General features: G+C 52.5%; 9 protein-coding genes across 9 annotated transcripts; 3 read left to right on the top strand and 6 right to left on the bottom strand.

Annotated features, from left to right (window-relative positions):
• Positions 1-85: 85 nt before the first annotated feature.
• On the bottom strand, positions 86-949 carry NCS57_00223100 (4HBT domain-containing protein; the record flags this gene model as incomplete). The annotated part of the gene is made up of 1 exon (XM_053052265.1): positions 86-949. Exon 1 carries the CDS (start codon positions 914-916, stop codon positions 86-88), a length of 831 nt encoding a protein of 276 aa, XP_052917511.1. The 5' UTR covers positions 917-949.
• Positions 950-1,814: 865 nt separating this feature from the next.
• NCS57_00223000 (G-PROTEIN-RECEP-F2-4 domain-containing protein) lies at positions 1,815-3,393 on the top strand (the record flags this gene model as incomplete). Its single annotated transcript, XM_053052264.1, has 5 exons — positions 1,815-2,092; positions 2,144-2,345; positions 2,417-2,644; positions 2,698-3,169; positions 3,224-3,393. The coding sequence occupies 5 exons, from the start codon at positions 1,815-1,817 to the stop codon at positions 3,391-3,393; spliced, it is 1,350 nt and encodes a 449-aa protein (XP_052917510.1).
• A 245-nt stretch (positions 3,394-3,638) lies between these two features.
• NCS57_00222900 (NAD(P)-bd-dom domain-containing protein) lies at positions 3,639-4,553 on the bottom strand (the record flags this gene model as incomplete). Its single annotated transcript, XM_053052263.1, has 3 exons — positions 3,639-4,148; positions 4,210-4,238; positions 4,295-4,553. 3 exons carry the CDS (start codon positions 4,551-4,553, stop codon positions 3,639-3,641), a joined length of 798 nt encoding a protein of 265 aa, XP_052917509.1.
• Positions 4,554-5,626: 1,073 nt separating this feature from the next.
• NCS57_00222800 (DUF6314 domain-containing protein) lies at positions 5,627-7,968 on the top strand (the record flags this gene model as incomplete). Its single annotated transcript, XM_053052262.1, has 3 exons — positions 5,627-5,687; positions 5,742-6,457; positions 6,505-7,968. The coding sequence occupies 3 exons, from the start codon at positions 5,627-5,629 to the stop codon at positions 7,966-7,968; spliced, it is 2,241 nt and encodes a 746-aa protein (XP_052917508.1).
• A 2,668-nt stretch (positions 7,969-10,636) lies between these two features.
• On the top strand, positions 10,637-11,686 carry NCS57_00222700 (uncharacterized protein; the record flags this gene model as incomplete). The annotated part of the gene is made up of 1 exon (XM_053052261.1): positions 10,637-11,686. One exon carries the CDS (start codon positions 10,637-10,639, stop codon positions 11,684-11,686), a length of 1,050 nt encoding a protein of 349 aa, XP_052917507.1.
• A 786-nt stretch (positions 11,687-12,472) lies between these two features.
• NCS57_00222600 (MFS domain-containing protein) lies at positions 12,473-14,451 on the bottom strand (the record flags this gene model as incomplete). The annotated part of the gene is made up of 3 exons (XM_053052260.1): positions 12,473-13,506; positions 13,561-13,772; positions 13,829-14,451. The coding sequence occupies 3 exons, from the start codon at positions 14,449-14,451 to the stop codon at positions 12,473-12,475; spliced, it is 1,869 nt and encodes a 622-aa protein (XP_052917506.1).
• A 2,384-nt stretch (positions 14,452-16,835) lies between these two features.
• Positions 16,836-17,908, bottom strand: NCS57_00222500 (uncharacterized protein; the record flags this gene model as incomplete). Its single annotated transcript, XM_053052259.1, has 2 exons — positions 16,836-17,743; positions 17,797-17,908. The coding sequence occupies 2 exons, from the start codon at positions 17,906-17,908 to the stop codon at positions 16,836-16,838; spliced, it is 1,020 nt and encodes a 339-aa protein (XP_052917505.1).
• A 456-nt stretch (positions 17,909-18,364) lies between these two features.
• Positions 18,365-21,160, bottom strand: NCS57_00222400 (uncharacterized protein; the record flags this gene model as incomplete). The annotated part of the gene is made up of 4 exons (XM_053052258.1): positions 18,365-18,518; positions 18,571-20,714; positions 20,764-20,928; positions 21,032-21,160. The coding sequence occupies 4 exons, from the start codon at positions 21,158-21,160 to the stop codon at positions 18,365-18,367; spliced, it is 2,592 nt and encodes an 863-aa protein (XP_052917504.1).
• A 1,015-nt stretch (positions 21,161-22,175) lies between these two features.
• NCS57_00222300 (uncharacterized protein) lies at positions 22,176-23,555 on the bottom strand (the record flags this gene model as incomplete). The annotated part of the gene is made up of 1 exon (XM_053052257.1): positions 22,176-23,555. The coding sequence occupies one exon, from the start codon at positions 23,553-23,555 to the stop codon at positions 22,176-22,178; it is 1,380 nt and encodes a 459-aa protein (XP_052917503.1).
• Positions 23,556-25,064: the final 1,509 nt, after the last annotated feature.

Here is a 25,064-nt window from a genome sequence, read left to right as displayed (position 1 = left end):
TGATCATGTTCTAATCTACGAGCATTGCTCGCCTTCTCATTCCCTGGACGGCCTGTATCTATTCCCAAACGAGCCCATTCTACAATCATAGGTTTGACTTGAGTGCCACCCACTTGCTTGAGCACTTGGCCAGCACCTCGCCATCTTTGTCCTTCAAATCACACCGGATTCTAGTCTTTCTACCATCGGTCTCGTCTACAGTCGAAGTGATGTAATACACGCCGTTTGTGGGAACTGGCTTCAAGAACTTGATGTCCAGCCCGCCCGTTACATTGGGTGTCTGGAACGCTCTCGCTTCCTTTCTCAATGTGCTATTCAAGTCGAATATCGTCCCCATGGACTCATCAAGCAACGAAGCAATCATTCCGCCATGAGTCACTCCAGGGAACCCGCTGAGGCCGTCGCCTAGAGACACGAGGGTGACGGTCTCGGTGATGCTGTGTGAGGGGTCCTTGGCGACATCGGTGCTCGGGGCATGGAAGAAGCTGATGAGATGGGAGAGACCGCGTTCGTTGTTGAGAGTGAGACCAAAGAGCTGGTCATGTGCTGGCGATGCCGGGTTGCGACATGATGGAAGGAAAGGGATTGTGTTTGGAGCTGATAGAAGAGACGCTGTCCAAGGCACAGAAGCGAAGAAGGTGAGTTCAGAGGCAAAGAGGTCAGGTGGTGTGCCCGGGAAAAGGACATTGAGAGCCGGGCAGACGATGGTGCTGTCGATGGGAGGAAAAGTCATTTTGGATGAAGCTCGCGATGAAAATGGGTGGTTGAAGAAAGGTTGACGATGAGTCGCGATATTGATGGCTGGTCCGATGCGAGGATCTCCGCAACGCGGGGCTGGGGGTTGAAGCCGGAGGATGCAGGCTCTTGACGGCGCGATTTGGGAACGTTTTAGGACGGACCTTGCGACTAGCATCATCCAACAACCTAACGTGACCGAAGCAAAGAATGGATTTATATATGGATGAGGTTGATATAACAACGCAGAGTTGGAATTTGTCGGGGCCGCGGGATTGTGAAACCGAGGTACCTATCTGGGCGTCGATCTCCCAAGAACCAATAGAATGAGGGTTGCTCCTTGTCGCCTTGGGCAGGTCACAACCAGAACTATTGTTTGATGGCTAGGAATTAGACCGAGTTGCTAAAGATTTGGCAAAACGTCTAATTGGATGGAAATAATGGCCGAGGTCAAACGGGCACCAACTTTCTTGCGGGGTGTGTTAGTACTCAGTGACACCTTTGTGCACACTTGGATTAATACCCTAGATTTAGGAGAACCTCACTCATATTGTCGATCACTGGTCTCAAGTCCTTTTCAAACAAACAAACTGGACTCAATAAATAGCCTGTTCAATTCAGCTGTCAGCATGGTCCCTTTTCACCATAGACTCTATGTGAGAATGCGTTATTCAAATGGTTCACGCAAACGCCAACACGAGCCGCCATGATAGGCCCCCGAATACGCCATTGTGGTCACAAGAGGCCAATTGCAAGCAAACAAGAATCGGCATCGTTCGAATATTTCCTCGGGAGCTCTTGGTGGCATTTGCTCTCACTGTGATTCAGTGGGAGCCCCTCGGGAGTACCTGCACTGGTTGCCACTGGTGGCACCTGCCAACTCTATCACAACGCACCGTGCCTGCCTGCCTTCCTTCCCGAGTAGAAGGTGCGACCTCGAGATCTCTTTTTAGAGGTTCGTGCCTGCCTCAACTCCGCTCATTTCATCCCACCCGCCTCCTTCGCTCAGGTGGTGCTTCACCTCTTCTCGCCTTTCGTTCAACCACCACGACCGCCTCGAGGCATCAAGCGCCGTCAACATGGAGAGCCCCGAGAAGGGCCAGGCATTTTCGCCTCAGGAAATCGATGTTCTCATCACGATCGAGCGAGTCGGAGCGGGATGCTCCATGGTGGCCGTCACTCTTGTGATGCTGAGCTACTGGGCGTTCAAGAAACTCCGGACCACCCCAAACCTCTTTCTCCTCTTCGCTTCTATGGCCAACGCCGGCGCCAGTGTGGCCTCGATGATAGGATACGACGGACTTGAGAGAGGCGAAGATTCTACTCTTTGCCAGGCTCAGGCTTTCATCTTTGAATGGTGCAGTTCCTCCGCTGGTGAATGAGTGTGTGTTACTGACCTGAGCGACAGGTTCATGCAGTCTGATCCCTGGTGGTCTTTTGCCATGGCGATCAACGTCTTTCTCGTCTTCTTTCTCAACGCGAATCCACGAACATTTCGGCAGTATGCCTGGCTCTATTGTGTCATCTGTTTCGGCGGTCCCATGATACCTGCGATCGTCCTCATCTCTGTTCGAGACCACCCCGACGGCCTCATTTTCGGAGATGCCACGGTAAGTGACAGCTTCCTTTGCTATTTCATCTTACACATTTGTATCTGGTCCAACAAACTGACTTATTTTAGCTGTGGTGCTGGATCGGAACTGACTGGAGCCTTGTCCGCCTGTACTCGTACTACATCCCCATCTGGATCTTCTCACTCCTGTCAATTGTCATCTACATCGCGGTCGGATTCCACGTCTTTCATCACCGAAACCTCCTCAGAAACGTCGCAGTAGATCGATTGGGAAGTGGAGAAAAGAACGGCAACAACCCATACTCGAGCAGTGACGCCAAGGGATCCTCGGAAGCGGTATTCCCCCCTCAAGCACCACTGATAGAGGAAGCGCTGACCATTATCTCTAGAACCTTACTGGCCGCCAGGAGTTCTATGGTACGGCTGTTACAGAGGTTCAGATCACATCTTCGGTGCCGAGACGGAAGCACCAGGATGAACCCGCCATGCCAGGTGTTATTCATCCCGGAATGAGTCCCAGCCGCGCTCGATCTTGGGCCTTGCCAGCATCCTACGAGCACCTCGAGCCGAACACTCCCACCAGGCCCCAGAGATTCGAGACGACATGCACCTCCGACAGCACTCCAAACCCACCGCCAACGATCGCTTCACGCCTCCGGGCCGTCAAGTCAAATGCTTCGCTGAAACTCAAGCGACTCGACCCTGTCAAGATGGCGTACTTGCGAACTAGCTTCATCTTCGGCTTTGCAGTCCTGATTACCTGGATCCCAAGTTCGGTCAACCGGCTTTACAGCCTCACGCACCATGACAAAATCAGCTTCCCTCTGAGCGTTGCGAGTGGGTGCGTGCTCCCGCTCCAAGGTGTGTGGAACGCCCTTATTTACTTCACTACGAGCTAGAAGACGTTTTGTGAAGAGATCCGGGCAGTCAAGGCCCAGTGGTTTCGGAGGCGCGGCGAGGCTCCTGGGGCGATTCGCCTTGACAGTGGACTTGGTTCTCTCAGAGTTGAGCACCGCGACACCTTTGAGCGAGCTCAACAGGGGCAGATGAGCAGCCCGCGGAATGGAAAGCTGGAGGAGGTGTGATACCCATTTGGAACCGGATCAACTATCATCTGGTGGGATTTTATTTGGCGAAATGGTGTTCAAGGCGAAACATAGCGCACGCAGGTTAACTGTTATTTCAATCGTCAGCTGCAGAGGAGAAAGCGACTGAAGCATCTCGTAGATCATAAAGGAACTGCAATGAGTCTAGCATGAAAATTTATTCATAATTTTGTTCATGTATCGTCGTGATCATGGCAGACTTGTTTTTAACAAGGATCGTCAGCCTAGGCATCGTAGATGGCTTCACCCTCCGCTGCATCCACGCCTTCTCGCACAACTCTCTCCACGGCAGCATCGATCTCTTCCTCACCGTCGAGGAGATCGAGCCAAGTGTTCTTCACACCTTCGGCTGCAAGAAGAGCTGAGGCAACCTTGGCGACTGCCTCGCGGCTGATACCGTCCTTTGATGATAGATGGGCCGTCTTACCCAGCTCAACCTTGGTAGCTGGGTTGTGGGTAAGGGTTCCAGGGCGAAGGTTGAGACCGACAAGGGTAGGGCTCTGCTTAGACACACGATAAAGGGCCTCATCGGCCGCGATCTTAGCCTTATAGTAGTTTGCAAGGACGCCATTGTTGACAGTCTTGTGGAACTCATCCCACTCGCCAGCAGGCCACCATGAGGCACCGGCGCGTCGAGAGCCGAGGTAGGAGACGAGAAGGAAGCGGGTGATGGTAGGGACTGTAGCAGCAGCGTTGATGAAGTGAATTGCTGCGTCGCGATCAATCTTGAAGGTCTGCAGGATGAGTTAGTAGCTGGACCATGATGACGGGAGCTTGAGTTGGTGAGATGCGTACTCGCTCGGGAGCGCCCTTGCCTCCAGCACCTGTGTATCATTAGTATCATGATATCAAACTTCATTGAGATCAAGGCTGAACATACCAGCGCTCCAGGCGATGTAGTCGGGCTTCACCTCGTCCAGGATGCTCTGGGCCTTGTCTTGAGACGTGACATCCTCGATGCTGCGGACGAGAACGTTGAGCTTTCCGGGAAGACCGGCACCAAGCTTCTCAATGGTTGGAACCTGCTCCGAGGCACGGATGACACTGGTGACGGTCCAGGAGCGCTTGAGCAGGAGGGGAGTGAGGTGCTGAGCGACGTAGCCGTGGCCGCCGAGGATGAGGACGTGGTGAGAGGCCATTTTGCAGTATTGATGAGGTTTCAAGGTCCTTGAAGAGTCGATTATATGGGAATCTATAAGTCAAGGAACAATTCTTTCTTAAATCCGAGAGACTGGTGATTTTAAGCTTCAATGTTTACTGAGGATTGGTCAATCACGCAAGTGGGTATGACGACATTGGCGAGGGAGCGGGGTTTGTATTTCTAATCTGGATGGGCCATGGCATGATGGGTTCAGGCGGTGATGGAAAACAACAAGCCGTGGCGGTTTGAAGTATGAGTTTTTCATGTCTCTGTTTTATTTGGCCAAGATGAATAGGCTCAATGTGAGACGTGAGTCGGGTGTAAGTGAGGATGGTGATGGTGCTACAGAGTAGCGAGTGTTAGGGCGGGCTAGATGCGTAGTGCTCTACACTTGCAGCAATAGATATCCAAGTGAGCCATAAGGTTACCTGTAACACTGGAATATCATCTAGAAACAGGCGATTGATTTAGAATTGTAGTATTAAAATAGGTGTCAATACTGGCACTGTTCATAATTGCCATTGACTGAAACATCAGTCTTTAAGGTGTTCCTAACCAAGTGTCTCGGGTCAAGACCAAAGAGTGAATGCGCTCAAGACACAATTGAACACGCAAAATAATAGCATTCGAGATTTCATAGGACTAGAAGTCTCTCAGTAGAAATAATACTCTTAGAAATACCATTTTTCACATGGTTTCGAAGTGAAATTGTGCCCGAGATCAAACACCATGACGCTTCCCGCGAGACAAGCGCTTAGTCAGCCGCGAATTCGACGATCTCGGGAGTTGCGGGAGTACATCGACTAAGCCGTTTAGGGGCATCTACTTCTCACGTCTCACTCACTGTTTGCTATATCAAACTGAGTCTCTCCCTTGGACCAAGGCTGCAGTCAAAGTCATTTCTCAAGGTGTGGGAGTGTTGTGGAGGCAAATCGACGACTATTTCTAATGCAAATCGGCCGGCAAAGTCGTACGACAAGGTCTCTTCTACAAATCGCTCAAACCCTGCCTTCAATCCTGGCTTGAAAGAGAGCTCTGAGCAGGGATCACATTACGCCGACTCGGTATTATATGACGCTGATCAGATACTTATTTGCTGCGAAAAATATGGCAAAGACTGTTTGCATTGTTGGTGGGTGACGTGCACTCACCGAGTTTGGGTCCCTCACTGACAATCCATTGATAGGTGCTGGTCCTTCGGGACTCGTTGCAGCCAAGACACTGCTCCATAACACTGCTCCCGGCGAGTTCAAGGTTGCCGTTTTTGATGCTCAGAAACATATCGGAGGTCTCTGGCCGACCTCAAAGGATGACACGGAACGACAAGTTCATCCACTCATGTGGGCGAACCAGAGCAGGCACACGGTGCAGTTCTCTGAGCTGGCCTGGGACGATGCGGCGCCTCAGTTTCCGCAGGCGTGGATGATTGGAAAGTATCTTGAGAAGTATCTTGGTCGATTCCTCACGGGAAACTCAGACTTTGAGCTCAAGCTTGGGACACGGGTGGACCGAGCTGAGCGTCCGGAGGGCTCATCCGAAGGCTGGGATATCACCACCGGGTCTGAGACCAAGCACTTTGACCATCTTCTCGTGGCGTCTGGTTTCTTTGGGAAGCCTATTATTCCTGATTGTCTTGCCAAGGAGTCTAGCATCCCCATTGTTCACAGCAGCAGCTACAGAGACCTGGAGAGTCTCCTGGGCAAGGGACGCCCTGGTGGGGGCAAGATTCTCATTGTCGGAGGTCAAATGTCTGGCGTTGAGATTGCGGGCACTATAGCATCCCATCTCTCATCAGAGGTCAACTCACCAGATGCGTCAAAGATTGTCGATATTGACAAGTACGAGATTCATAATGTCATCCAACGCCCAACCTGGGTGTTCCCTCTTTTTTCCAGCCCAAAGGTAAGCAGGCATCTCAGGATCCTGGATGAATTGCTGACATGTTTTAGCCAACAAAGCCAGCTGCTCCCTTCCTGCCCTTCGACTTTGGGTCTTATAATCTCAACAACCGCCCCAAGCCATTGGCCAATATGCAGGGGCATATCACCGAGGAGAGAGCCAAGATGCTGAATGGCCTCTACAAGAATGTCATTGGCACTGATCAGTCCGAGTTCTCTCCTCTGCTCAAGATAGACGAGACCAACGACAAGGAGCAGCCTTACATGGCCTGCAGTTTCTGGTACTCTGACTTTGTTCGATCAGGGATGATCAAGTTGACAAAGGGCAAAGTGGAGGACCTCGAGGGTTCTACAGCCACTCTAACTGATGGCACCAAGATTGAAGACATTGCGGCGGTGGTTGTGGCTACGGGCTTTGACCCTTCGCCCTGTTTGAGTTTCCTTTCAGACGATATTTTGAAGACCCTTCAACACTCACCCAAGCATATCGACCAGCCAGTCGCTTTGGCCTTCCACGGCACTCATCACCCCAAGGTCCCAGATTTGGGCTTTGTCGGCTTCTATCGATCTCCTTACTGGGGCGTCATGCAGATGCAGGCTCGATTCGTGTCGGCACTGTGGTCAGACAATGTCACCCCAGGCCGATCTTCCCAGGTTTTCCAGGACAAGCTTCGTGATGACATATCTATCCAACGAACGCTCGACCTTCGGGATGATCCTCGCACGTCACAGTTCCCGATGGGAGATTACCTTTACCTCATGGACGAGTTTGCCGAGGCGCTTTCAATGAAGATTCAAGAACCCCTGACGCCGCCCGTCCCTAGCCTCCCGCATAACGACAAGCCACTGGACATGCTAACTCCAGCGAGGTTCTCGAACTCTGATGACGACCAGGAGTCGAAAGATGCCGCAATGGAGTCTCTTAAGCAGACTCACAAGACAGCGACTGATGGACTCTCGTCCCCAAGGTTCGTGGCTCACGCCGTGTTCCGAAGCTTGTTGGGAACATGGAAACTTGAGCGTGACCTGATCAGCAAGCTTCCCACGCATCCCAGTGGCCACTTTAGCGGAACTGCACAGTTTCTGCTCCGTGAGAAGACCAGCGATGGTCTCCGATGCGCTGCCAACCCTACCGATGGATCCCCAGAAGTAGACGAGCTCGGCATGGAATACCTCTACATCGAGGAGGGCGAGTTCAAGACAGAGCAGGGTTTCGGCTTCAAGGCGACACGGCGGTATGTCTGGCGATATGACGAGCTCAAGGACGTCCTGAGCGTGTGGTTCGCCAAGCCTGATGACTTGAAGCGAGCCGATTACCTCTTCCACGAGATCGAGTTTACCGAAGCGACCGAGAAGGGATGGGCGGCCAAGGCGGGACACTTGTGCATTGATGACTACTATAACGTCAAGTACAACTTTGCGTTCCAGGCCGTGAACTTGAAGGAGTGGGGGATCGAGTACACGGTCAAGGGGCCAAAGAAGGATTACACAATCAGTGGTACTTATAGACGGTAGATACAGAGATAAGACAAACCCTGCAGTCTTTATAAACGGGCCTACTGCACATAGTTCAACTCAAGCGAGGGACGGTTAGCCCCGAAGATCCGGCACCGGCATCATCTCCGCGGCCCCGCAGTATTACGGCGACACCCCCCTAGCCGGCCCGGAGTTGCCGGAGTGCTCCACCGGGGAGGATGCGTCCTCGTAGGGCTGACATGGGATCTACATGACTGGAGAAATGCAAGCAAGTTGAGTAGGTCTGGGGAAGTGGCGGTTTGGATGCAGGCTGCATGAGCTATCTGGTGTCCACTTTGGCATTCTCGGATCTCTAACCGATAGTACTATCAAGCAAGGATATCTTGTCTAATACTCGAAAGCTTGTTTGTTCTTGGCCACTCCTCCAATGTGATAGTCCTCGCCGAAATCATGCATGGGCCATCTTTTCACTCCTTTCTCTCAAATTCAGATAGCACTGAAGCACGAAGGAGAACATTGGCCTGCCTCAGAGGCACCATCAGAGACCAGTCTTCATAAGAAGGCTTCAAAAGTTGACGGCGGGCCCTCTTAAGAGTGAGCTCATCTCTGGACGAAGACCTCTTGCAGGAGGGGATGGCAGGCTCAGTCGAAGAGCCGGGCTATAGTTAGGTTACTGGTTAGCTCTCGAAAGATGCCGTCAATGGGATGAGATTCACTCGCCTGGGTCTTTTGGGCACGCTTCTTGCCTTTGTATCGCTTCTTCCTTGGGGCATCCCCGTCATCAGCATTATCTTCCCCGGCCTCCTTCCTAGTAGCCGTGTGGTTCTGGGTCGACAAGATTCTCCGGGACAGAACCTCCATCTCCCTGATAAACTGCTGCTCTCACCGCCTCGGGGCCGATCCTCTTGCGCTCGCCACTGCTGGCATACATGATTTGTTCCTGTATCAGGTCGCCCCATTCAACCAGGTTTTGGGCTTTCTGAACCTCATGGGGGTCTTGGTTTTCCCGCGCCATTTTTTCACAGTAGGCTAATTTCTTGCGACACTCGATGGTGGCTGGGGAGATCATGTAATAAGGCTTGTCTTCCAGGCGTATGCCGTCGCGCTGCACCTTCTCCTGCTAGGCGTCTTCCACTGCGGCGTCGTGGGATGATTGAAGGCTAGAGGCGATGCTGTGGGGAAACGAAGCGGGAGTTGGGTCCTCCTCGACTAGGCTTCGGGGGCTTGGCTCGTTGGACATACTGCTAGATAGTTGATGAAGGGTTGATGAAATGTGAAGATGGATGATGTGATGCTTCTTGGTTCTGCCTATGCCTGTAGGTATAGATGATAAAGGTTGAGTCAAGGGGATGAGGAAGGAGTGAACATGGCCTTGATTGAGCAGGAGGCACTCGTGACCAGCACTTTCCAGTGACGGCTATGATGAAGCAAATAGAGAAGAAACTTCCGGTTTTCTTTCGTGTTTTTTTACTGAATGCCTCGTGAGGATTGCAAGTTGTGGTGTTGTTGGAGCACCCGGAGCAAACGCGTCAGGTTGTGCTACTGCATAAATAGCCAGGAGCATGCATCAAGATTCATAACTAAAGATATGCAAACAGTCACTGGACCCAAATCTATGAAACAATCCATAAATCTGGGCCCAGAGATCTCACGACAAGTCGGCGGCTCCCGCATGGTTGCATATCAGGTACAGCCTCGCCTATGGGATCTTGGCAAGGGCGGGAGACTGGGGACCCGGTGCCGCGGCGCTGCGAGATAGAAGTAAGATTACAAGATTGGGGAGTGGGATGATTGACATGGCATCACGGGAGAATTAGTGTAGTAGTGAGGCTCTGCGAGCGGGCGCGGCGTTCGCCATGCATATCGGCCGATGGGACGAACCCTTCCGTCGGCACCGGGGGGCCGGACGCCGAGCAGGGGGTGGTTAGTGGACAGGGTTGACGAGTCAGAGGGAGGAATGTTTTTTGTATCTGGTTGTATAGGGCCGATGTTGGTGATGAGATGCACAGATTGAAACGTGGTGTTTTGTCCGGGTGAGAGATGGGTTTTGCGTCTGGGGAATCTATCGAGATACGAAGACTCCGGAGATGCAGTGGGTTCCGAGTATCTAGACTATGTACCAGTATAGACATTAAACGGGTAGATACATATTCGACACCCGCCAAAGACGGTTGCATCCATCACAGCTTTTAACTCAGCCCCCCTGAAACAATCAAGCAAGCACCCCCAAAGCCAGTCACAGCACAGCCGAAAGCGTCTGCTTTTTCTCATACGTTGGGCCGCGACTCGACCAAGAAGAAGGGAAAAAAAAAATATGACTGTGCCAGCCCCTTACGACGCACGCACTCACTTGGCGTCCAAGCTTGGATATTGCATGGCCTGATGATGGAAGCACATGGGCTCTATCATTGGGAACAGATGTCGTCGCGCGAGGCTATGGGCGCCCGCTTGATGAGGGAGTGTTCTGTTTTCGTCTCGGGGGGTTGATAGAGGGTTAGAGTATTTATTCAGTGTGTTTCCACGCGCATCAAAAGTGTAGAAGAAGAGTGAGATCATACTTTCTTGTGGAGAAATTAAGGTAGCCAAGAACGAGGCTTCCAAGGTTATCACAAACCCCGCGCAACACCACATAACCTCTCATCAACAATTACCTCTTCTTTCACTTTATCCTTGTCCATCTACGTTTCCTTGACACATCATCATCAAAATGAAGGTCGCCGTCTTCAGCACAAAGCCCTACGACAAAAAGTACCTGTCGGCCGTCGTCGCCTGCGACAAGCACGCGTCGTCGGGCATCGAGCTCGTCTTCCACGAGTTCGCCCTCAACGAGGACACGGTGTCGCTGGTCGAGGGCGCCGACGCCATCTGCGTCTTTGTCAACGACGTGGTCAACGACAATGTCATCTCTGCTCTGTCCGAGTTTGGCGTCAAGGCCATCCTCCTCAGGTGCGCCGGCTTCAACAATGTCGATCTTGACGCCGCCCAGCGCATGCGCATCATGGTCGCCAACGTGCCCTCGTACTCGCCCGAGGCTGTTGCCGAGTTTGCTGTCGCCCTGATCCAGACCCTCAACCGCAAGACGCACCGCGCCTACAACCGTGTCCGCGAGGGCAACTTTGCTCTCGACGGTCTTCTCGGTAAGACGCTGTGCGGTAAGACGGTCGGCATCGTCGGTGTCGGCAAGATTGGTCTTGCTACCGCCCGCATCATGAAGGGCTTTGGCTGCACCCTCCTCGCCTATGATCCCTTCCCATCTCCCGCCTTTGAGGAGTATGGCGAGTACCGCGACCTCGAGGACCTTCTCCCCGAGTGCGACATTGTCAGCCTCCACTGTCCCCTCATGGACCAGACACGCCACATCATCAACGCTGAGAGCCTTGCGCTCATGAAGGAGGGCGCCATGCTGGTCAACACGTCGCGAGGAGGCCTCATCGATACCGAGGCCGTCATCCAGTCGCTCAAGACCAACCACATCGGAGGCCTCGCACTCGACGTGTACGAGGCCGAGGGTGAGCTCTTTTACAACGACCACTCGTCGCACATCATCCAGGACGACAAGCTGATGCGTCTCATGACGTTCCCCAACGTGGTCGTCTGCGGCCACCAGGCCTTCTTCACCGAGGAGGCCCTCACCGAGATTGCCGAGTGCACCATCAACAACCTTGAGGACTGGATCACCCACAAGACGAGCAAGAACTCGCTGACCAAGGACCTCAAGATGCGCCGCCGCGATTCGCTGCCCGTGCGAGCCATCTAGTTTCTTTTATGACACTTTCTCGTCTGTCGACCTTGTCGTCGTACTCCTTCAGCCCACACCTTGGCTTATACACTTCTTGATCACACCACAACCAAAACGAGACCCAACATACAATCCCTGCCGCCACCCACCTCTCCTCTCCCCCTTACCTTGTTCAAGTGGGCCTCGCCACTGGATGCCGATGCCACCTTGGATGCACTCGCGGATCTCGTTCGGTGTTGCCGAGCATTGCCGGACGAAGCCCGCCCGCATGAACACCTCCTTTATCCCCTGGCAGCGCGACCGTACCGCTGGGTCTGGTCATGGGAAGCAACATGTGATCTCTCTTGCGCATGTACTTTGTTTTGACCTTTTTTCTTATTTTTGCTTTTGTTTTTGATGACTGAGATACGACGACAAAATGGATTATAGAAGGCTTTGCTTTGTATGAAGCTTGCTGCGAATGGTCAGCGGGCTGGATGCTTTAGATCAAGGGGAATATGAGAAAATGAAGCACTCACGCACACACAGGTCGGAGCGCTTTTCAAAAATATTCTTTATATAAATCGAGGGTATTATGCTAAATATCCAAGTGAACGCTTTTAAACGACGTATTCCTCCCCCAGGGCATAACCAAAGCCTATGTGTGTAAACCAAGCCTGTGCATAACCCAGCCCATTACCACCAGCCCGTTGGCTATTTTCTCTATGTCACACCACCCAGTCTATGTCTATAGTTGTTGTTGAAAGTATCCTTTAAGGATAGTAAGGAATGTTGGTTGTATATGTTATGTGTTACTCGCTTCGCTTAGGGGTTACTCACGTAACTCCTGGCGCGTCGCAAGTCTTCGTCATTCTCAATGTCGGTACGGGGAGAAGCACCGCCAGGAGTGACACCACGACCCTTGGCCTTTTCAATGTCGTCGGTCTCGTCTTCATCACCGGCGTAGGCGTACTTGCTGCGCTGACGGATCCTGGCACCGAACTTCCAGAACAGGAAGGGGATGGCACAGCAAGCGAGACTGATAAAGGCAAGGAGAGTGGAGGCCCACTGGTCGTTGAGGCGGTCGTACATTTGCTCAGTGAACAGGACCACGGCGGCACCCCAGAAACTTCGGATACAAGTCTTGGCTGCCAGGGCGGAGGCGGCCTGGTGCTGGTACGAGTCGACGAGGTAGTTGTTGGCGGCGTTGTACAGGAAGATGAAGCCGAAACCAACGGGGAAACCACCCATGGCGGGACCAGCCCAGGAGAGGTCGGCGTACGAGGTCCAGGCAAAGATGAAGAGACCGATGGGGATGCACCAGCACGAGATCATCATGGGGATCAGACGGGCCTCGGCGGGAGGGTGGCCGTTGTGCTTGTTGACGAGGGTGATGTAGTGCTTGTTGACAAAGGGAGAGCAGAGAGCGGAGAGGACGACACCGACGGCGACGGGAATGAACATGAGGCCAGTCTTGCCGGCGGAGTAGCCCTTGCCCTTCTGGTAGATGATGGGGAAGGCGACAAAGAACATGTAGAGGAGACCGTACAGGACACTCATGTAGATAGAGATGAGGAAGACGATGAGCTCGCCAAACAGAAGCTGGAAGGGTCGGATGAGGAAGATGCGGAGACGCTCAGAGAGGGGTCGCATGTCGAGCTCTTGCTCAGTGACGTGATCGGCCTCGCCAGTCTCCTTGCGGAGCTTAGCAGCGCGACGGGCAAGGATGGTGGGTGTGTAGGTCTCGGGGACGGTAAATGTGATGAGGACCCAGACGATACCGGAAAGGATGAGCTGGATCCAGTAGAGCCAGCGCCAGCCAGCGGCATCAGAAAGGAAGCCACCAACAAGGGGACCGACTATGGTTGTTTGTTAGTGAGTGTTAATCTTGAGTGTATGGAGTTGTTACTTACTGGCTGGGCCGATAAAGGGGGCGGCGGAAAAGGCAGCCATGGGAACACCTCGCTCCTCATTTCTCCAGAGATCGGCGAGTGTACCACCAACGAGGGTCATGGGAGCAGAGAAGGCAATACCGTCGATGGCACGGCAGACGAGAAGAGTCTCGATGTTCTTGGCGACGGCACAGGGGATGATGAAGATGACGGCAATGAGGAGAGTAGATGCGCTAAGATACAGTTAACACCCACAACCTTATTATCAGTAGACATTGAAAGAACTTACTAGATGATTCTTCGGCCGTAAATCTCAGACAGGGGAGCAAAGATCATGGGGCCGACACCGAAACCCACGACAAACAGCGACACACTCGCGAGGGCGAGCTCCTCGCTCACGTGGAGATCCTCAGTGACGCCCTTGATGTCGGCGGTGATGACTGAAGAAGCAAAGGCGACGACGAAGCAAGTAATGGCAACACACATGGTGCACCACCACTTGTAAGCCTTGCTCCAGTTCTTGGGGTTCTCAGGATCACCAGGCGTAAACGTCACGAGCTTGTACCTCCTCTCACCCTCCTTCTGACCAGACTGCCTAGCGACGGCAGGCGGCTCGACAGGACCGGGGATGGTACCACCGGGGACCTCAACGCGGTACTCATCGAGGTTTGCCTCTGCGCTGAGGGTACGGTAGGGCAGGTCGACGTCGAGATTCGGATCCCTCGTCTCCTTGTGGGACAGGTCCGCGCCGCCAGAGTTTGACCTGGCGAGGGAGAGGGAGCGGCGGAGGCGGTTGATGGCGCTGGCGTGTGTCGCGATGGGGGCAAAGGTTGCCTCGACGTGGTCGTCGTCCTCGCGGCTCGACTCGCCGGGGAGTGTTGTCGACGATGTATTTGAGTGACTTGAATTCATGGTTGTTGTTTTGTCGTATGAGATATTGGAAAGGGGTTAGAGGAAACCAGTTTTCAATGAATGCAAGAAGTAAAGAATATGATATTATGAAATACCAATCAAGGTATGAAAGAATGTATTGATATCTCAATGTTGTCAACCAAACTCTCTCCTCACAAGGGGAGGGGACATGGCCTCTATATACTTTCGCTCCCTCGCCGATAAAATAAAATCCGAAATCAAGATTCCACCAGAGATAGACACAAGGACTTCACCCGAAGGCCGGAGCAGCGCCGCTCTGTTCCTGAATTTGCATCCGCGTCGCCACCCGGGAATGCACGTTCTCGATGTGTGCAGTGCCCCACTTTAGCCATGCGGCTGCGAACCGTATCCAACCCATGTGCTTTTTTTTTGCGGCTCCAGCCGACGGACTAGGATCAGGCCGATAACAGATTTTAACTGGAAAGGGTTTTGCACGGGCGTGTATAGCTGTTGGTTGGTTGGTTAGCTTAGCTTGGAGATTTCTCGGTATTTGGGCTGCATTCTCAAGATCCACAAAATCTCCCTGTAACAAAATTCTCATCTTTTTTTGCTATTTCCTTTTTTTAAGGGGCCACGAGACTTAGATCTAGAGGCTCGTGTGCCTACCGATCTCCTAATCTACTGGGAATTTTTTGTGTCTTCTTCTTTTCTCTCCTTCTCTGTCCCTTCTCTGCTTTCATCCTTCTCTTCGGCCTTGGCCCGATGTCAGATCTCGGAAGCTGACCGTCTCCACTTCGGACCCGACGACACCGATGTGGGTCCCGAGCCTCTCGGCCGCGCCGTCATCGGAACGGATTTCCAACTGGGCTGAGACCCAGACCCACGCTAGAGGCTCAAGCTACATGAGCTAACGTCATGGACCGACCAAGGGACTGCCCAATCTTCGGTAATAACCCCCGGTTATTACAGTATTCGGGATACCCTGTTTATTACCGATGCTATCAATTGATAATGCAATCTCTATTCCTGTTCCGGACCCTCGCCGAGCACCTCACTCACCCAGCACCTCTCGTCTCGTTTCGACTTCAACGCAGTTCCACCTCTATTCTCGCAATCCCGTTCACCTCCTCCACCAGCTCCACGCTCACCGTGCCATCCATTCCGTCACCTTGTTCACCGGACTTCAAACTGCGGTCTCGTTCCACACATGGCTGATTCCATCCAAAAGTCGTGCCTGTTGCTCCATGACCCCCATCGAGACCCTTCCCGTCCACCCCCGAAGCGGCAGAAGTCTGCTCCACTTGGGCCATGGCATAGTCTCCCTCACGATCGACCTGTCTCAGACTTCCATCCTGCTGGACTACTGTGTGATTAAACGCGTCTTCCCGTCCGGCATGCAAGGCCCACGCCCTAGCCCACCCCTGTGCACTGAACGCCCAGAGAACCATGTCGGGTCCCGAATCTAGGGCCAGCTCCACTAGATTGCTGCAGATAGCTACGGCTTGTCCTCTAATCTCGAGTGGGTAAGCCGTGGCCTCTGAAGACGGATCGCCAAAGTCAATGTCACCATAGCTTCCTTCGGACCGCTAGTCCATCCATCCCGATAAGCCATCCATATCCGACTCGATACCCTCGGCTGTCCTCGTCCATCTATGACGCGATCGACCTCGAGATATGGCAAGAAGCAGGTCAGGAGGTATTGTGTAAAAGACAATCATCTGCTTGTCAGCGTCCATGGCCTTCTGTGGGCCCGAGCCGCAGCCTGTGGCAACCTCATCAGAGTTGAGCTGCATGCCGTCTCCACCGTCGACTGAAAATGTTGCAACGACACGAACCCCATGTCGTGTGTCTGCCCCAGCTGCGTATAACACGGGCAACGGCGACGATGCATTGGCTGGAGGACGGAACCAGACCTTGCGTATTAAGCGATCCAGCGACCCTGCTGGTGCATCAGTGCCCAAGCAAAGATACCCTGTCTTGGGATCCGTGAACAAGATGTGGCTTCCATCGCTCAGGGGGACAGCTCTATCATGATCTGCCTTGCTGGGCGATATCCCACTGCCACTGCTTCTCTCATCGTCTCGCACCTCTTGGCCCCAGGCATCGCGTGCTTTCACCGAGGAGCGTTGGCTTGGCAGATCAGCTACCGAGTGGATGTCATGGACGATGACGTCTCCACCTGCTGGGCGCATGACCGTTACACCCGCGCTATGCCCAGGTCTATAGAAATTGGCATTGGTCTCGAAGCCTTGGAACGCGTTCCCGACTGGGCCGAGCAGATTACCGAGCGCCGCGGCAGAACTGATGAGCCGAAGCTTCTGTCCCGTGTCTATACCGCTCCGAGCCGGCATGAAGAAGAGAAAGTCACTCGGGAACGTCAACGGGAACCATCTGCTGAGGTCGTGGTTCGTGAGAGCATCCACCTAGTGAAGCTCAATACCGCCTGTGCAGCCAAAGGCCACGCAGCTGCGGTGAGGGCAGATGGCGACCGAGCGTGGCGGGTCGTTGGCATGACAGATGCTTCTGTATACCGATCGCGGACCTTCTTCCAGACGCGGCGCCTGCGTCACGGGGGTGTCCCGGCAGACGCATGCAGCTGGCATGCGGCTGAACAGATTGGGCGTGTTCCCAAAAGAGTCATCCTCTGAACGCCTCAACCGTGTCTGAGTCAAAGCTGCATTTGTCTCGGCCATGATATCGCATACTATGCCCATGCGTCCCTCCATCAAAACTGCCACGGCATTTCGTCCTGATGATGTGTCCATACTGCAAGATATGACACGCCGTGGACACACGACTGTCGCTGCCGGTCGAAGCATGCCAAGACGTCTGCCCTCTCTCGGCCGTAACGGAAGAGACCAGCTCAGTCGCCTGCTGAAGCAGACATGGTTCAGCTCGTAGACATATAGAGTTCGTCCGTGCGTCACCATCAGAAACCGGCCGCAGAGGCTCATGGTGAAGACGAGGGTCCCATGCAATCTGGCAGTGGTGGAACCTGGAACAAGGCCACTGAAGTCGGTAAACCCAACCTGTTTGAACGCGCTCCCTTTCATGCTGGCCAGATCACACTCCCTTGAGATCCATTTGCTCATTAATCTCTCGTGATCTAATATGTTGCGTGGTCGTGTTATCCTCAGGGGTTCCGAAATCTGTTGCAGGCTGTTCCACCATCCTTCTCTCTTGAGCATCTCGACGAGAAGCGGGGGGCAGAGGCCAGCACGGAACCAAGAGCGGGATGTAAAGCGAGCGGCGTTGAAGTCTTCTGGATCAAGGTAAAGATAGATCTGTTGCATAATCTCGTAGGGCAATCTCGTCGAAAGGGGGGCGTCTTCTGGCTCCCTCGTTAGCTCGCTTCAAGGCGCAGCGGGGATGGACGCCACTCACCATCCAGTCCAAGAATGCCATAATCGCTCCCGGGTAGCCTCTGAACGTTGGCAACGCCTGCTGGCACGATACGGATGGGTCCCGGGCCAAAGACCAGAGCCAAGGCCGCCATTCTCAAGTCGACTGGCCCATGAGGCTGTAGAGGTATTGGTCGAGCTAAAGCCGCGCCCCTGGATAGGAGAATTTCCGAAGACGTTTTGAGGCCAACCCCCACGCATGGAGGCTGTGGGTATGAAACAGGGTATGTGTCTGTAGGTTACCTAGGTGAGGGAAAAGTGAGGAGGTGATAGTCACATTGCAGCAACGGAATGAATAGGAAGCGGCTTGAAGCCTGGCTCCTGCCCAAAGCAGTTGCCTCGAAGATCAGAGGCAAGAGCGTTAACCTCGGAAAGTCCTCAAGGAAGAATCTTCCTGCCTCACGTCAACCAGCGAAACAAGACAATCTGGATACTGATATCTTACCCCTATTATACCTCAACAAACTATGGGAATCAAGCACGTTTAAACTCTTTATTAACAACCAGACAAGCGCCGTGTTCGTGCATTCCTCCTCTCAATGATAACCTCGTTAAACATTAGTTTCCCCGTTGTCTCGCCAGACATTATCGTCCCCTATGCCAAGAGTGCTATCGACACCTTGAAGGATCGGCCGCTCCTGTTCATCTGTTTCACTCTCGGGCAGCGGCGGAGGTGGGTCTTTGTAGATCCAAGGCTGCTGCAATCTGTCACAGTTGAGTCAGCTCCAAGTCATCTCGGGGGTTTGGTGAAACTTACGGGGCTACAAGGCTGGGGTTCACGAAAACGAGTCCCTTTTCCTTGTATTCGTCAAGAGTGCTTCCTCGGCGAAGGATGGCCTGCGAAGGTCGAGGACCATCTTCTTCCTCAAAAGCATCGTCCATGGCAGCGCTGTCCTCCAGGTCCTCATCCGCTCTAATGGCGCGGAGAGCGATATAGATGGTGAGGGGCTCAAACCGCTGCTTGATGTAGTAGCTATACCAGATTGAGAACGGCACCAGTGGCAGGATGCATGCAGATTGAATAAAAGCCTGCTGCGTTGCAATCTGACCAAACATGACCACCTCAAAGACAAGCAGACCGATGATGATACGCTGGCATATTATCCGCCACGCACCTCCGGTCGCGTGTTGAGGCTGATCCATGGCATACAGTACCATGTACTTGAATGTGAAGTATCCCAAGCCGAAATAGATGGTGCCGACGATAAGGATGACGAAGCCGTGATTGAGAATACTGTAGATGAGGCAAAGATTGAAGACAAGCAAGGCCGTGGGCAAGAAGAAGCCATACTGAAAGGGAGGAGGTTGCTTCAACTCCTCAAAGTCGCGCGGCGTCTTGGCCATTGACCGAAGGAAGGGGTAGAGAAACACACTCCCCGCCTCCAAGATTCTGAACGGCATCAGACCGATGCCCTGCAACATGATGAAGGAGATGTAGAAAGTGGAGAGCCCCTCTACATCGGCGGCAATGACACGGGGGAGGTTGCTGGTGTCCTTGAGGAATTTCCGCATGACGGTGAAGAACTCGAATCCAGTCTTCGAAACCGCAAAGACGAAAAAGGTGTTGAAGAATGTGAAGAAGTAGTTCTTGGAGATGAGGGAAAGCTCCACGTCACCCTGGGATATCATTCCCTGTCGGTTGGAGAGGAAGTCGTACAGATACGGGACAGCAACGTTAAGAAGCGAAACCACCAGCGCAGGGAGACCGTTTTGAACCAGTGAGTGTATAATGGCGTGGTCTTGTAGCCAAAGCGCAAACTTAGGAGCTGCCTTTCTGACGGTGCAGATGCTTAGCCAGGATGCTAGAAAAGCCGTGGGGAAGATCCAGAGGAGGGTGAGAAACGTGATGAACAGCGTGATGGCCCACGACTTGAGACGACGGATGCCACGTCGTGAGTAAGTGTTCCTCCAGACGAGGTCCGAAGGAGCTGGGGTTGGCTTTGTCAAAAGCCGACCAGGTCTTGGGTCGATGCGTGCCTGAATCACCATTTGGCAAGAGGCAACCGAATCCATAGTAACGATGGCCATGTCGGTAGGTGTGTACGCCTTGCCACGAGCGTCAATGATCTTAGCATCCAGTCGTCGAAGTCTTTCTTCGTAATAGTCGATCGCGTCAACGTTTCGGGACCGCAAACCGAGAGTACCGTAACGGATGTTAACTTTGGGCCTTCCTTCGTCTTCGGAGTCCCACGGTCCCTGTTCCGAATCCAGGAGATGTCCGTTCTCGCCAGCCTCATCATCCAGCCCTTGATCCTGGGAGTCGTTGGGAGTTGCGCCGTTGGCATTTTGTCCTTGTGGGCGTCTGTCCTTCTTTTTCTGGCGCTGTCGATTTAGAAAGGTTGCCCAAGCGGCCTCGAGACTTCGAAGGGTAGTCTCTCGCAAATCCACAAGGTCGTCAAGTCTTTTCCAGTCGCGGCAGATGGTGACCTTTTGGACAGTACCAATATCCAGCTTTTCAATAAGCTTCTTTATTTGACCTTCAGACCTCAAATCATCTGGGATGCCCGTAAGACGGAATGTTCTGTCCGTAACTGTCGATTGGGACCCAAGGTAGTCCTGGCGGTATCGAATAATGCGGAACGTCTCCCAGTTAACAAAGTAGATGGTCAAGACAACAAAGAAGTAGGTGAAGATGACATATGACCATAACCAGCCCTTTTTCGCGCTGAGATCCACATCATCCCCGTCCTTGTCTTTGAACGGGTCAACATCCGAGGTCCAGAGCGAGGATTGACCTGATGCATCAAACAGATCTTGGGCTTCGGGCTTGGTACTCCCCAAGCCGTATCCGAGGTCAAGTGTAAGATTATTGTAGTTGACGTTGATGGGACAGAGAACAGTGGTTGCAAAGAAACCCATGATGGCAAAGAGACGGGCCGACATCTTGAAAAAGCTCAAAAACTGTGGCTCATCAGCACTGGCCCATACGCCGTGAAGATTTGTCTCGTACCACAAAAGCATCCAGGCCAGCTGATGCGAGAACCTGCTCTTCAGTGATCCTGTATAGGCTCGGAATCCAGCCAAACGCGGAATTGGGCAGGGAGGGGAGGCCGAGCGTGTGATCGAGGCGGCGTTTTCGTGCGGCGTACAGAGCTGGCCATCGTGGGCGTAGGAACTGTAGAATGTCAGTCTTGTGTTCAATGGTACACAAAGAATGCCGAGGAGACTGAGAGCCCAAGAGAAGGCGTGGAAAGACGGTGAAGCTGGACAAGACATACACAGAAGAGAAAAAAGGCGGACGCGCCTATGACCAAGGACAAGACAAGCTGGACCGTGAGGCTCTTCTCGTTATTGGGGGCCATTAAATCCTCCTTCCTGCATCCTTTTTCATCGTCTTCCAGCGCCATCTTGAAAAGTGGTGCTGGGCCAGCGTAGTTGCAATAATTGACGGTTCATGCACTGAGGTGCAAATGGGAAGGCTGAAGCTCCGCCAGATGGTGTGGCGCATGACGATAAGCCGATGACGTACAGCGACCTCAGACCCACACGAGCTTCACTTTTAGGATTAGCGTCATGATGAGTCAGCCACTGCATCAAGTGGGCTACCCTGGATCCATAATGCCAAGTTTGGAGACCTTATCTCAAGCAACGACATCCGGTATGGTGTAGTGGCTAACATTTCGCGCTCTCATAACCTGAGGGAATAGCACCGCGGAGCCCAGGGTTCGATTCCCTGTACCGGAGTTTCCTTTTTGCTGAGTTTGGCGATTTACCATCAGATGCGAGCTTGCCTGGTCACACGGCCGTGAAGGTCACAAGAGCCTCAGTCCCAGCAACCAATGTGCTTTGCTTTTTGCCCCTCGTGTTTATATGTTTGGACAAAGAGTCTTCACTCGTTTTTTCTCGATACCTACGATCCTGCTGGGCCAGAGTTGGTCATCCCCGAAACTAAGGAAGATATCGAGAGCTTGGTTGACAGTCAAGTAACTTTATTGACCAGTTTCAATTGGCCACAACATGATAAGAGTACTGCCAAATGCCGCATGATGGCAAGATGCAGAAGAGTTCGATTTATAGGAATAATTCACTGAATCAGAAGCGCTCTCGCTCTCGAACATCATGCTGGTTCGCAGGGCTTACCTAACCATCGTTTACGCGCCGTTGTGATACTCCCTGTTCCATATGCGAAGTCAAGCAGGGTTCAAAGGAGATCTCCCAATGATTCCAGGGCAATAGATAAAGAGGGACAGGCCAACTTCAAGTATCGTCGATGAGAGAGATCAAGTTAACGGTATGTATATTGAAACAAAGCGACATTGTGTTTTCTACTATCTCAACTCTGCCTTGCTCTCCGATCGTGATCAATCAGCAACCAGCGATACAGCCCAAGTTGAAGAGCCCAAAGCGGAACCTTCTTCCCAACTAGAGACCTCCAAGGGGCCCTGCATAGACACTAAGGCCAGAATGCATATAGGTACAACTGTGGGATATTGAGCCGCGCCAGAAAACAACCAACTCACCCTCCAGCTGTCTCGCAAAGAACCGTCGTGGTACTCGGACGATTCTCTTCCCATGGCCCTTTGTCCTCTCCGAGTAATAGTCGTTATTATCGTCCAAGGTCTCCGCCTGTCCCTTGAAGTGATCATACAGGCCGTTATTCCGTAGATCCTCCTGCCAGGCCGGACCCGAAAACAGCTCCCATGTCGCACGGTTAGGCATGAACCGATCATCATCAAAGAAGGCCCAGGCTCGCTGTCTGTAAAGTTCCGAACTCATGAAGAAATCTAACAATGAGTAGCTGAGCAACTTCTTATACAAGCCAGGTGTCTCGTGAGTTGAGGTGCCTAGGTTGGTGTTGGGCAAGGGATCGACGAAACAGGCGTGGACCTCGGTGGTGAAGGCTTTAAACCATGACCCAAGACGGCGGCAGCCACCAATGCCAGTGTTGGCGACTCCAAGTATGCTGGAGACGAGGTCAAGGCCGTGATGCGCCAATGTACTCGCGGCGCGGGCCTCGCTCTTGGATAGACACACAGAGTATTCGGGGGTCCAGCAAGTATCGTACCCATCCCTTTGTCGTGGAAAAGGGTAACGTGTCTCTCGTGCCTTGGCATCGTTACATCGAATAATCATGGCCCCGTAGAGCGATTCGAGGTAGTTGTGGACGCATGATAGTGCCTCCACCTCCCAGTGCGGCCCAACACGAATATCTCTGACCTCCCAGAGCTTTTTCCAATTCCAAGGCCAATACAACCCGAGAGTACATGCCTGGCTGTAGATCTTGCAGAGAAACTCGTACCTCAAGAAGGCCTGGAAGAATCTCCTCCGCTCCGAGTCGCTCAACCGGTCCACGTCGAAAATGCCAGCCTGGGCTGGCGAAGGGGTCGGAAGGTGGCGGTACTGGCGAAAAGGAGCACGAGCTATCGCTTTAGCTACGTAGTCTCCGATGAAGATACGAAGTCGAATACGTAGCCTGTCCAGGTCCTCTATGGTCTCTTTGTTGTGTGTCTCGAGGGGGTTGGAGAACTGCTTCGACGCCCACAGCGCGAGGTGGCGATCAACGGCCTCATGGGGATAATCGGGGATATCCAGGTTCGGGAAGGTCAGAACTGCCATGGCGTCTTGCATGAGTTCATCGTCAAAGTCTTGTGATATAAAAACCCCTGCAATGTAGCTCTTGGATTGTGTGTACTCATGGAACATGGAAGGCGACGCCCTGATCATGTGGTGGAGACTGCTTGGCTGAAGTTGAGTCAGGATTTGAACCCGGAGTTCAGCGGGAAGCGACAGGAAAGGATCCATTTCGTCCGGTATCTGGAGGTAATTCGTAGTCTTGGTTGGTCTCGTAGACGACTCACGAATGTGTCAAGGTAAGATACTCCCGGTGAGCCTTGATAGGATGGCGTTTCAAATGAATAGTGCGATCGGCTCTCGACTCAGGTGTTTTGGAAGATGCTGCGAGATTTATATCCTGCTTCAAGCTCCGATACAGTGTTTGTGTATTTATGGGCGACATCAAAGGGCATATGTAACCTCCTTTGGAAGTCCATATATGCATTCACAAATACAAAACGTCCACCCGGCGGAATGAAGCTTTAATACAAGCTTTCAGTAATGCATGATTATATCTAATGACAACGTTCGGGCTGTGAAGGTAAATTTGATCCTATTTACGGCTCAGCCCAGCTTGCTCGGTACTTCTTAGCACAGAAATTGAGGATTGAACCGCACTCGGCATCCAAGTCCAGGGCTTAGAAGATCCAATTGATCAGAGGTTAATTGACTGCTTGTGCGGTGCGTGTGGTCTGAAAGCTCTATGACGAACCAATATAGACAGTGAAATAATGAGACATATGTTACTTCAACATCTACAAATTTTCTGGTCGCCTAAAAGTGTGTTCGGGAGTTAATACACTTACATGACCATGCGTACACCTGTAACTTTATGTCGTACAACAAGCCGTCTTTTAAACACGAATGCCAGTCCGTGAACTGGCTTCGTTGTTGCCTACACTCGCCTAGAATGAAACCCCAACGAAGTGAAAATTATGGCTTTCGTGTTCAAATGAAGACTTCGGGTCAAAGTGAGTTAATGGTTCGGCAGTATACAAAGTTGCGGTGGAGGAGGCAACTCTAAAGCTTGAACCAACAACAAAAGATACCCACTAGGAACAACAAGAAAATATTGATTCGACATTCCGAGGTATACAGATAGAGTTCTTACCGTGGCAGGCTTTCTCGTTTAGGCTTGACCTCCCCCCCCCCCCATGACAGCTGTTACATCAGCGCCCGTTACAGAAACAGAACAGCCAGGGATAGTAACAAATACGGCACCCAGGCCTAAATTGTCTATGCTCCTCTAAGCACTACTATTTTTCTTGCTTACCAATTGTTTGAGGATTAGAATAGACTTCTAGTCGTCAACCTCAGGGTAGGTACTGACGCTGCTTCTGTGGCTCCGACCCCTGCTCCCCAGGTTGCCACAGTCTGCCTCTCCCGGAGCCCAGTAAGGCTACATCAGGCCTCAGAATCGTATCACATGACCCATGTATTCTTTAAATGATCTAGAATAGTTCCTTGGCTGCTTGGCTGCCGCAGGTGGACACCCCACGCCCTCCACCAGACTACCCCCTACCTGACAGCCCGGACCGAACGATGAACTCCTACTCCGGTGGGCTAATTTATTCCACCATAGAATATCTCATAATTAGTCTGTTATATCGTTCTTTCACATGTGACTATATCGAAGGATGAGGAGAATGGACGCTGGATGGGAGGGTATACCACTGCCTCGCCAGATCATCTTAGAGG

The sequence above is a fragment of the Fusarium keratoplasticum genome, chromosome 2, assembly GCF_025433545.1.
Source record: "Fusarium keratoplasticum isolate Fu6.1 chromosome 2, whole genome shotgun sequence".
NCBI classification, from domain to species: Eukaryota; Fungi; Ascomycota; class Sordariomycetes; order Hypocreales; family Nectriaceae; genus Fusarium; species Fusarium keratoplasticum.
This window is presented reverse-complemented; position numbering and strand designations above follow the sequence as displayed.